The sequence below is a fragment of the Bufo bufo genome, chromosome 6, assembly GCF_905171765.1.
Source record: "Bufo bufo chromosome 6, aBufBuf1.1, whole genome shotgun sequence".
In the NCBI taxonomy this organism is placed as follows: Eukaryota; Metazoa; Chordata; class Amphibia; order Anura; family Bufonidae; genus Bufo; species Bufo bufo.
In genome coordinates, this window is record NC_053394.1 from 69,873,910 (window position 1) to 69,886,984 (window position 13,075).

At 43.6% G+C, this 13,075-nt stretch overlaps 1 protein-coding gene across 1 annotated transcript in view; it reads right to left on the reverse strand.

The window, feature by feature from the left end:
* SEMA4G (semaphorin 4G) overlaps positions 1 to 13,075 on the reverse strand; it is a 209,045-nt gene that overhangs the window by 90,540 nt on the left and 105,430 nt on the right. The window contains exons 3-5 of the mRNA XM_040438633.1: positions 12,778 to 12,926; positions 7,192 to 7,254; positions 4,605 to 4,703 (exon numbers count right to left, since the gene is read on the reverse strand). Of these exons, the coding sequence (XP_040294567.1) occupies positions 4,605 to 4,703; positions 7,192 to 7,254; positions 12,778 to 12,926 (311 nt within the window). The remainder of the gene's footprint in view (positions 1 to 4,604; positions 4,704 to 7,191; positions 7,255 to 12,777; positions 12,927 to 13,075) is intronic.

Genomic DNA, 13,075 nt, shown 5'->3' on the forward strand with positions numbered 1-13,075 from the left:
TCTCATTACAGAGATGCACATCACCTAATATGCTTAATTGGTAGTAGGCTTTCGAGCCTATACAGCTTGAAGTAAGACAACATGCATAAAGAGGATGATGTGGTCAAAATACTCATTTGCCTAATAATTCTGCACGCAGTGTATATCCATTGTTCCTACATTTTTGTCATGCTGTTTCCTGGAAAAGCTGGAGAACAGCCTCTTTACTAGCTATCATGTATGACTCTTGCAGGGGGTCCCTTTAAGCACCTTCAGGAACACGCGACCAACATGGAATTATAAACAGATCCTAAGGCCCCTTTCACACGAGCGAGTATTCCGCGATGCGGGAGGTGAACGCATTGCACCCGCACTGAATACTGACCCATTCATTTCTATGGGGCTGTGCACACGAGCGGTGATTTTCACGCATCACTTGTGCGTTGCGTGAAAATCGCAGCATGCTCCTCTTTGAGCGTTTTTCACGCAATGCAGGCCCCATAGAAGTGAATGGGGTTGCGTGAAAATCGCAAGCATCCGCAAGCAAGTGCGGATGCGGTGCGATATTTTAACGCATGGTTGCTAGGTGACAGTCTATAAACTGTATTATTTTCCCTTATAACATGGTTATAAGGGAAAATAATAGCATTCTGAATACAGAATGCATAGTAGGTGATCAATTGAGGGTTAAAAAAAAAAAAAAAATTAACTCACCTTCTCCTCTTGTTCGCGTAGCTCCCGGTCTATTCTTTACTTCTCAAAAGATGAACTATCGGCTAAAGGACCTTGGTGACGTCAGATCACATGCTCCAATCACATGGTACATCACCGTGGTGATGGATCATGTGATTGGAGCATGTGATCTGACGTCACCACAGGTCCTAGCCGATAGTTCATCTTTTGAGATGTAAAGAAGAGACGGGAGCTACGCGAACAAGAGGAGAAGGTGAGTTTATTTTTTTTATTTATTTTTTTTACCCTCAATTGATCACCTACTATGCATTCTGTATTCAGAATGCTATTATTTTCCCTTATAACCATGTTATAAGGGAAAATAATAAAATCTACACAACACCTAACCCAAGCCCGAACTTCTGTGAAGAAGTTCGGGTCTGGGTACCAAACATGCGTGATTTTTCTCACGCGAGTGCAAAACGGATTACAATGTTTTGCACTCGCGCGGAAAAATCGCGGGTGTTCCTGCAACGCACCCGCACCTTTTCCCGCAACGCCCGTGTGAAAGAGGCCTAAGGCCCCTTTCACATGAGCGTGACGGATTGGCTCCGGATACGTTCAGGGTGCATTCAGTGAAACTCGCACCATTTTGCAAGCAATTTCAGTCAGTTTTGTCTGCATATGCGTTCAGCTGTTCATTTTTTTCCGCGCGGGTGCAATGCGTTTTTTCCCGCGCGTGATAAAAAACTGAAGGTTTACAAACAATATCTCTTAGCAACCATCAGTGAAAAACGCATTGCATCCCCACTTGCTTCTGGATGTAATGCGTTTTTCACTAAAGCCCAATTCACTTCTATAGAGCCAGGGCTGCGTGAAAAACGTAGTATATACAACATGCTGCGTTTTTCACGCAACGCAAAACTGATGCGTGAAAAAAAAAAAAAAACACACTCCCATACACAGACATATTGAAATGAATGGGTCAGGATTAAGTTTGGGTGCTATGCGTTCACGTCACGCATAGCACCCGCACGGAAAACTTGCTCGTGTAAAAGGGGCCTAAAGGGAATAAGTAGCTTCCATAGATACAACACTGACTGTCCATTGATTAAAGAGTTGTACGAGTCCACTGAAGATGATGCCATGGCTGCAGCGGCGAGAAGGTGGAAGCAGCGGAGGACTACAAACGTGATTATTAATTTTTCACCATTGCTCCTATGGGGGGCATTTTTTAAGATTTTGGACATCCCCTTTAACTAATTATGTCATATTTTAACCTATTAATTATAGCCTATTATTAATTACAATAGGTTTGGGCAGCAATGAAAGGGTAAATATGGTTAAATAGACTAAACACCTGAAAGATGGATGTCTCCTCATTACATCATAGATATATGGATTGCGTACAACAATTCTCATTGACCCTTAGTCTTTACCAGTAGACACAATAAACATTTGGAGAGACTTCAAAGTGCAGTGATGCCTGCAAGCCTCCTGAGATATTTTTAACACCTGCTAAGAAAACACATAAAAGGACTCTGAGATAAAAAATAATAATAATAAAGTTTGCATAGTGGCTGTGCTTCTTAGTACAATCATAACTGTAACGGAACAGTTATCTTTGGGCTCCCCCAAAGTCTCTTTCAGGCATATTATTCCCTATTTCACCTGCACAACTAGATGCATTTCTCTCAGAAGCAGGGAGTGTCTCCCTTCTCCCAGTAGTATATGCAGTGACCTCACATTATGTTTTTTTCCCCTAGGGAGTTCAGAAAGCTGACAAGGAGGGAGAAATCACACCTTCAGAAAGGCAGGAGGATCTGTTGAGGTTTAGAAGCAGTTATTCTATCAGGCTCAGGAGCTCAGCTAGCTCTGACACGCTCCCATTTCCTACAAACCGTCTTATGAGTCTCTGTTAGCAGGGACGGATCTTGCCTGACAACAGGGCAGTGGACTGCAACTTAGGTGGAAGTGAGACCCCTAGTGGCCATGACTTTAGTGCTTTTTTCAGGTGGATTCGGGCATATTTTTAAAATTAAGTGATTTAGAAATTTGCTAGTTACACCATTCTCTATTAAATTAACATGAGTGAAAGTATAGTGACTCTTTAAAATAAATGAAGCAAGGGGGGTGGGGGCAGTAAATAAGTCTTCCATGATTGCTTTTTCTGGCTACTACAGACCTCCATTCTACCCCCCAGGATGAAGATTTATGGAGAAACTCATAATCCTGAAAGTTATACACAAGAATTTGGTGGATCAGACCTCAGTCTCCGTGCTGCTTAGTCTACCTCCAGGCGTTTTGCACTTTTATTAGAACCGCTCCTTGACAGTTTTTAACAGGGGTCTTTCACTTCAATAGGAGAACCTAGCAGCAAGTGTCTCAATGTAATATGCAAAAAACAGGTCCAGTGTATATCCTCTTACAATGCAGCCACAAAATTTACCATAAAAAAAATGAATTGTGCAGCATGAAACATTTTACATGGCGATTGTGACTTATGACTTGCGATTTACGCAAATAAATTGGGGGGCGGGGGGGGGGGGCTGTAAAAAGATCAAACACAAAGGAAAAGTGCAGGAATCGCCTGCTGCAAGCAAGTCGGTTACAGAATGTAATTATTCCCAACTTGCCACAGCAATAGGAGCGCTTTAATGATAGGGCAACGTCAAGGTCTTTCTTTTCTTACATGCACCAGCCTGTACACAGCATTCACTATTTATTACGAGGGAATACGAGGCACAACATACAGACAGATATCAGCTTTACATCACTGATACCAGCAGAAACGCTACTGGGATTGTGATCAAACCAGTGATAAATGCCAGCAGCTCGGATTACTCACTGGTACACTATGTGGGTATGCTGTCTGGGACTGGAGTGCCTGGCGCTTCCATAACAATAACTTATTTTAAGTCTCCCTTTAGTTTGATGCTTATATGTAGCTTTTTGATAAAAGATTACATGCTGCTGAGATGGGTTATGCTAAAAAAGAACCTGCAAACCTGAGGCCCTTTTACACGGGCTGATCGTCCAAACAAACACCCTGTGAAAACGTGCCCCACCATCAGTCCACGAGTAAAATACTTGCCCGTTGATGATCGCATCTTTTTCGCTGGCATGATTATTCGCCAGCAGCAAATGGCCTCGTGTAAATAGGGAATGTGCTGCTGACAATATGTAAGCTGAATGGGGATGAATGATCGTATTCAAGGGGTTACCCAACCCCTATAATGCCCCCCAAAATGTCCAGGCCCCTCATACTGGTTATACTTACCCGTGTCGCTTCTGATGCCCGCACGGCCGCTGCTGCATCTTCTTGTCACAAGGATCAATCCATCCAGTGATGGCCGGAGGGGGGGGGGGGCTGTGGGGGGTGGAGCCAACTGCAGGCTGCAATAGGAACTCGCGATGCTAGGGAGGCTAGTTCCCATCGTGGCCTGCTATTGGCTCCCCCCCCCCGGTCACCGGATGTTTTGGATAACCCCTTTAACAATCTTTCTTCCCCATATAGTACGATTAGTGCCGATCGATACCGTAAACTGTAGATCAGCACTCATTTTAAGCAGATTTTCTTTGCGTCAATGGGCCCTTACACTGGCTGGCCCTGTGGATAAAAGTGGAAAGAACGCGGCAGTTGTAGAGAGAGCAGAGACTTTAGGTGTAACGGTAACGCCCCCGTTGCTCCTAGAGACTCATTTGCATATATTAAAACATCGGTTTTCTCAGCAATGCGGGCACATATGAACATGGGAGCAACACAGACGCCTTCAGCTGCCAAGCGCACATGTAACAGGTCAGCCAGTGTCATAGGTACAAATCTGCTGACAGATGCCCTTTAAATCGGACACAACCAAGGAAAATAATTACATTCATTGCTTTATTATACAAATGACAATTCAGATCTCGGAGAAAAAGACCATTAGATGAAATAAACAGTTTGTACTCACAATGTAGCAGCACAGAGGGGAAAAGGCGTGCGTCCCGCAGACATACAGGTGGGTCTCATTAAACCTCTGCACAAGCCTTATATGGTTGAAACACTCCGTCTGCAGGCAGAGGGAAATGGGAAATTATTATGTTCTAGCAGAGGAGCTCGAAATTCCGCTGGTGACAAACTAATCTTACATTAAACAGCGACTGCTTCATAGACAGACTGGGAGCATCTTTAAGATATACTATGAATGAGGAGCAATTTCACAGAAATACCAGAAGAGCTTGTTGCATGGACGTTCAGCTATATCCTAAACTATAAGACTCCATCATTCTAGTAATGAATAAAAACAAAAAACAACTTGTGCCAAAAAAATAGCAATAAAACTGCACAATCAGAACAACTTCTTTTATCGTCAGCAATCATGTAATACCCTCCGGGTTGCAGTTATTTTTTCAACCTGTTAGTCTTTATTCTGCAATGTTAAAGGGGTTATCCGAAACAAATACTGAAAATACTTACCTGGCTCCCTGTGCCGCTCCTGGTCCCCGCACGTGCGGATGAAAACATCCGGTGTCGGGGGGAGCAGCCAATGGCAGGCGGGGACGGTGAGCGAGCCTCCGTAGCATCGCCGGTGACGCTAGGGAGGATCGTCCCCGGGACCGCTTGCCATTGCGCCCCCCCCTGCCCTTCCCGACACCAGATGTTGTCATCTGCACATGGGGAGAAGCAGCTGTGGCGGTGCGCGGAGCCAGGTAAGTAGATTTAGTGTGAGGGTCCCGGGCATATGGGGGACATTTGTTAGTCTTGGATAACCCCTTTAAGCAATGCATTGCCCAAAAACCATCAATCTGATGGGAATAGCTTTTTGTAGATACAGCGGGTAATGGAAGCCTAAAAATGTCTAATGTTACTGTCTGCAGCGTGGAAATTAAAAGATATTATCAACTCAAAAGTAACATTTTAGAACAAGCCAGGAACAGAACGTGGTCAATATGGCAGTGTCCGAGACTTGGATACATTTCCTTTAGCTATGAAAACTGAAAGAATAATATTATTATTAGGAAGTATGCACCAGCAGACATAATGCTATAGCATCACGTGGACACAAGATCTATTTCTTGCCGTGGGACGCTGTATCTCTGGCCAAGTGACAAACAAGACTAAAGGTTATGTCACTCGGGCACTATAAATACAAAGGCACAATTAGGACTGGATGTGCAGGACCACAACAGAATTAATAGCTGCCGGCCAGACACTCCTTCAGCCTGCAGATATTTTTCATGACTCCCCCATTCACGCTCAGTTCAGATGAGCAAGCATGTGTTTTGTATGAGGAGAGTGAAGAAAGACGCTGCCCGACACCTCCCAAGGAGTAGGGTTTGGCTGACAATATTCTAACATGTAAAGGAGTTTATTTATATATTATAATCACTTATATAGCACTGACATATTCCGCAGCCGTTACAGACATTAACATCACACTATCCCCGTTGGAGCTCACAATCTAAGTTCCCTATCAGTATGTTTTTGGAGTGTGAGAGGAAACCGGAGAACCCGGAGGAAACCCACGCAAACAAGGGGAGAACATACAGACTCCATGCAGATGTTGTCCTTCGTCGGATTCGAACTTAGGACCTCAGGGCTGCAAGACACCAGTACTAACTACTGAACCACCACAATTACAACAACGTATACCTTATCCAAAGAATAGGGGATAATTGTCTGATCAACAGGAATCTGACCACTGGGGCCCCCACTGATTACGAGAACGAGGACCTGTTCTCCCCCATTTGAATAGAGTAAGGTAACGGCCAAAGGGTGAGAAAGGCGCTCATAGGGTAAGTAAATCGTGGTTCTTTCAAAGAGCTGGTGGATGCGATAGACTCACCTGTTATGGTTGCACCGAAGTTAAGTGCAACCGTATTGCAGGTGAGCTGTAAAGTATAAAAGGTGCAGGTCGATGCTGCCAGATGCATCAAAAAGCCCCTTGGGACAAAGGCCAAGTCGCCACTCGGGTATATACTGGAAAACGTATCTTAGCTTGTCACTGTGGAGTGATCAAGCTGGTAGACGATCATAAGGCGCATTACCACGACCCGGTACAGGATGCAATAAACTTTATTACATCCTGTACCGGGTCGTGGTAATGCGCCTTATGATCGTCTACCAGCTTGATCACTCCACAGTGACAAGCTAAGATACGTTTTCCAATTTGAATATAGTGGCAGACACGTATGGGGCTGCCGGAGATAGCCGCACATTTGTACTCCGCGTTTAATGAAGTGGCTGACACACAGCTCCATTCAAACCGGAGAACATGATCTGCAGGACCCTCAGGTGTCAGACCACCACCAATCATCCCCTATGCACAGTGGTAGTTGTGGGACAACTCCTTTAACAAAGGAGCACGAGGACTATGACAACATCTCATCATTGATCATACAAAGTCATTCTTTTTATAATGAAGTTTTGGAAAATAAAAGCAAAAGACAAAACAAAAAGTTCTGTCATAAGCTGTAAATTCCTGGGTGATGCGGGCTCCAAATGGGGAACAGATCCGTATCCTAGCCCCTTCCTTTCTTTTTGCGTTTTCTTATTACCTGATTGTTTCGGCCTTTGTCCTGGCATGCCTTGGTCTCATCAGCATTAACTTCCCAGTGGATCTAGAATAAAGAGGGATAAAAAAAAATTATTATAATGGTAGGTGGCGGCTCAAGAAATTATTTACTACTAAGCGATACATTCTCCATGTTTGATGGGAAGAGTTTGGGAGCATGGCCGAAACAGCTGCTACTCACACCGACCGGTCTCTAAACTTGGAAATCATACATTGGTACCATCATTCATACAACTGAATGCCGTCTGGTGGTCAAATGGCACAATATCCCTCAAAATATTACTTGACATGTTTCATAGCTAGTGGCATTTATACTGGAGGCATATGCAAACTGGCAAATACTGATACATGTACCGCAGCTTGTATACTAGTTAACGATCTACATATAGCTTCACCCGGTTGTCCTCAGCATTGACCATAGGGTGCTGTCAGCAATTTACGTATCTAGACCTGCTCACAGTCTACCATAACAGATCCACAGGTATTATTTGGATACGTGGCCATCAGCTTTTGGGCCCTGTTCATGGGCTTGTTATGTGACCATTTCGTATCCTGATCCTATGAAAAGACTGGAGCTGGTAGCAACCCTATAAAGCTTTGTTCTTTGTAGTCGAAATGGGCATCTCTTGCCATCTGATCCATCTAGATGTATCTTTGTCTTACGACTCCCAAAAAAACGGTTTTGGCAGAAGGTCCATATTAACAACCTCCATTCTGCAGTATTGGAGCCAATGGGCAGCAGATTATAATGACATTGTTCCCCAAAAGTTGAAATCAGGATCACCCCTGAGTGTAGAAGATCTTATGTTGCAAACCAGGTGCTTCTGTACTTGGAGAACATTTCCTAAACAAGATGACCTGGAAGTGGTCACTCTGCTTGAAAAAGACTCATTGTAGTCGAAATGTTGCATGCATTCTTGGTGAATAAATTAGGAATTGCATTGAAGACATAGAATGTTGGGGGACCCACACCCAGCACCCTCATCAGTCCGCTGTTACTGTGTAGCTGGTAAGTGCAGTGCTATCCCCTTCACTTCAATGAGAGCAGTGCTGCAGTTACCAGCTCCATCCACTAGACAGAGCTGTGTAGTTCCGGTGCCACAGGTATAAAGAAATAGCTGAACGGTGGGGGTGCGGGGCATCGGAATCCCCACAATCCTGGACAACCCCTTTAAGAATAATAATTGGCTACATTTTGGTTTCAGGAAAATAAGAAGACACACTAACGGAAAAGGAAGAAAGAAGAATTATGGGTAATTTGGAAAAAAAAAGATCTAAAAGGACATTATGAGAGCTACGTTCTTATGAGAGCTGCCTACTGAGACCCCAGCTGATTTTGACAGGGAAGTTCACAGTCAACCAGGCTAATACAATAGACCCGCAGCCAAACGGGAACTCACTGCATCATGAATCACTATGATACAGTGAGTTCAGGTCAGATAAGCCGTTGTTGGTCCTCGATATGTAGCCGAAACACGGCCCAAATTACCCAGGCTGCACAACGCGTGCATGAGCCCTTAGGCTACTTTCACACTCGCATTTTGTGCGGATCCGTCTTGTATCTGCACAGACGGATCCGCACGAATAATGCAAACGCTTGTATCCGTTAATAACAGATCCATTTGCATTAATCATTAAAAAAAAAGTCTAAGTCAAAACGGATCTGTCTTGACTTACATTAAAAGTCAATGGGGGACGTATCCATTTTCAATTGCACCATATTGTGTCAGCGAAAAACTGATCCATCCCCATTGACTTACATTGTAAGTCTAGACTGATCCGTTTGGCTCTGCATAGTCAGACGGTCACCAAAACGCAGCAAGCTGCGTTTTAGTGACCGTCTAAAAAACGCAACCGAGACCAAACGCAGCCAAATTGATGCATTCTGAACGGATCCTTATCCATTCAGAATGCATTGGGGCTGAACTGATTCGTTTTGAACAGTTTGTGAGAGCCCTGAAACGGATCTCACAGGCGGACCCAGAAACGCCAGTGTGAAAGTAGCCTTACAGGTCAGAATGGATGGAAAACATATGGTAATGGCATCCATATATGGCATTCTATCAAAATCAGTAGACAAATAAAGAAACATCTTAAAGGGTTTCTACCACTTCGTTTTCACATAATTAGCTTTCAGACACTGGCGATCAGCTAGTGTCTGCTCTACCAAACAATCCTAATATAATAGCTTTTTGTGCAGCCGTTTCGCAAAAAAACGAACTTATATTGATATGCTAATGAGCCTCTAGGTGTTATGCAGGCGTCTTTTCAGCACCTAGAGGCTCGGTCTACCTTCACAAAATGCCGCCCAGCGCGTCCCTCCAGCCCGCCCATCTCCTCTGGAATGCGATCCTCCCTGTGAGCCAGCGGACGAATTCTCGCACATGCGCCGTGCGCGTCTGTATTCGGCACATGCGCAGTGAATGTCTGACCGCTTTCTGCACAGACATCTCCACTGCGCCTGTTCCTCGGAGCACTATGACCTCATCGGTGCAGTGGAGATGTCTGAGCAGGGAGCAGTCAGACATTCACTGCGCATGCGCCGAATACAGACGCGCACGGCGCATGTGCGAGAATTCGTCCGCTGGCTCACAGGGAGGATCGCATTCCGGAGGAGATGGGTGGGCAGGAGGGACGCGCTGGGCGGCATTTTGTGAAGGTAGACCGAGCCTCTAGGTGCTGAAAAGACGCCCGCATAGCACCTAGAGGCTCATTAGCATATCAATATAAGTTCGTTTTTTAGCGAAACGGCTGCACAAAAAGCTATTATATTAGGATTGTTTGGTAGAGCAGACACTAGCGGATCGCTAGTATCTGAAAGCTAATTATGTAAAAACGAAGTGGTAGAAACCCTTTAAGGACTTTTTTTGAAATCCTGGCAACCCCTTTAAATAGTCTTTGATGTAGTTCATTTAGATTGAAATCATTGCTTTTTGCAATGCAATGACCCACCAGCGATTTTATAAGAAAATACATTTCTCCACTTTGTAGTAAATGACTAATCTACCCGCTGTCACATGAGTCGCACTGTAAACCATTTGGAACGTTTATTTTCCACTTGAGGTTGGTAACGTGAAGATCTGAGCAATTAACCGGTGAGAGGGCTTTTTGTAATGCACGGAGAGAGATAAAAATGGCTCAAAAGCAGCATATAAACATATAAACTAGCTGGACTCTAATGCCATGAGTCATTTCACTTGTGTAACTTGGCAAAGCAAAATCAAAAGCTGTTTTACATCTGCCCTTAGGATACAAGGAGTGCCCTACTATCGTCGTCTTTAGTAACCCAGTTGTCAGGGGTCAGGGATCAATTATGTCATTAGTGTTGTCACAGATTAAATATCTTGCTGACAACAGTCCTTAAACTTCTCTTTACGTGTAGCCATGACTCATAGACTTGCTTATGGCTTCTAAAACGTGCATAGAAAATTACCAAGGGCTGTACACTCCTATCCCTTGTCTCTTGTGTTTCAAAACTCAACCCACGATGCAATTTTCTTTGTATACTTACAACCACCACCCTTAAAAATATGTAAAAACGGTTTAGGGAAGCATCAGAGCTCATAAATTTGCAACTGACAAGCGGGGCAGTTATACAAGGAAGCTGTAGTATTAGTAATTAGTGATTCCCGACCTTGGGGAAACTCTAGGACAGTGGTGGTAAACCTATGGCACAGGTGCCAGAGGCGGCACTCAGAGCCCTCTCTGTGGGCACCCAGGCTGGGGAAAAGTCTATGGTGTACCGCTATGCCTTAGACTTTTCCTGCCATTCATCAGCGCAGGGCGCACTATGAACAGCACAGGCGGCTCCTTGAATGTAGGCCGGCTATTATAGATAAGTGATAAAGTACAAGGAAGATATACTATACTAGACTGTAGTATTCAGGTTAAATTGCCGTGTTGGCACTTTGCGATAAATAAATGGGTTTTGGGTTACAGTTTGGGCACTTGGTCTCTAAAAGGTTCACCATCACTGCTCTAGGAAATATTTCTACTCCCATTTCTACCTTGAATTTATACACAAAAAATTTAAATCAGATTTTTATATTAAACATCCTGCTCAACTTTGCAGTATAGACTGGGACACAATGAACAGAATTACCTCACAGAGTTATGTGTTTTAATGACGGTACTAAAGGAGGCCTGAAAGGAACACAGAACCAGAAACGGAGGATAAAGGTAAAACAGAAGGTAAACTAGTCCAAACTGTCAGTCTGCAGGATTCTCTGCATGTCCGTGAAATTGTCTTGCAGAAACCCCATAGGGAACATAGGGATTAATTTCCTGCAAACCTATTCCATTATTTGCTGGCGAACAGCTAAGAGTGACGCTTAGTATTGTTGGTGCCCTATTATAGACCGTAATAGTCTGACATTTTTCTGTCAATTGATTCTGATTTATTTCAGCTGCCATAAAGCAAACACACCCTGCAGTACTGTCTACAAAGACAATACGGGAAAGAAGGGGGTGCTTCCAATATGGCGCCCCCAGGGGACGTTATAAACGTATAAAAAAAATAAATGGCTACTACACTAAAAAAGAAAAATATCAAGGAAACAAACATTATTTCTCTTCTACAGACTTACAACTACTATATTTTTCGCCCCATAAGACGCACGCCCCCCCCCCCCCCTTCAAAGTTGGGGAAAAATGTCAGTGCGTCTTATGGGGCAAAAAGTTCTACGTTCCAGCTCTATCACTCCACAGCCGCCTCTGCAGGTCTCGGGTCTCTGGGAATCAATATCCTGTTGACGGGACTGAACGTGACCACTGCAGTCAATCACTGATGTCACCCATGCAGTACGTCACTGGGTCACTTGCCGCATGGGTCAGACGAAGTCTGCTAAAAAAAAAGCTTAAAGTTGGATAACCCCTTTATGTATCAATCTGCTCAGCTCCTCCTGCTCCATAACATGCTGCCTGCAGATTGCACTGCACTTCGTGATGGTTCTCTTTAAAGCTTAGTGCTTGTAAAGCAATCTTTACTTCTTGCCCAGTGCTAAATTCTGGCAAGTAATTTGCTGACTAGTTTGCTTGCTCCACCCCCCCCCCCCCCCATCAAACGTCCTTGCGCATAACAAAATCAGCATGCCATCTTTATTAGAGAGGCTAAGAAGGCCAATATACGCTGGTGCTTGCAGTTCAATATACAGAGACATGCACCTTCATACCTTCAGAACCAGAAATGTCACTTTTCCCATCCGTGAATATTGAAATCACGACTAAGACGAAACTTTCTTGTCCTTAAAGGAAATGTCTTAAGTATGATCACAAAATGTGATCAGCATTAGACTTTGTTCATATCTGTACTCCATTAGGATCCCTGGATGAGGGACTCCCCATTAACTCAGAATTCACGAATAGTTAAAAATGTATTTTATTTTATTTTTATACCAAGTCAGTTTAATCAACTATGATGAGTCCCAGTCTCCAGTAAAATACAATGACAATTTCTGTAAGTCACAGCATTAAAGCTACCAGTTGTCACAGTGAGTTTGGTAATTTGGAAGTAAAAAAAATAAAACTAGCTAATTGAACAAAGAAATATATTTAAAAAAAAACAACTTACTGTTCTACGAGATCTTTGAGAAATGTCACTTGAGTTGAGAGAGAAGATGGCACCTCTTGCCCCAACGTACAGAATTCCATTTTCATCCTCCAGCAGTAAAGTGCTGTAGTTCATTACATTATCGCTAAACCATTTTACATCAGAAAGTTCTGTGGAATAAAAAGAGCAGACATTGAGAAAAACATAAAAGATAATGGAAGGCTAAAGTTCCATTGAGCAAGTAGTGAAAAACATAGAATATTGTGTGGTGTCTTAGGAAAGGTTACATTTATCTCTACTGAGAAACTTTACCCTTAAC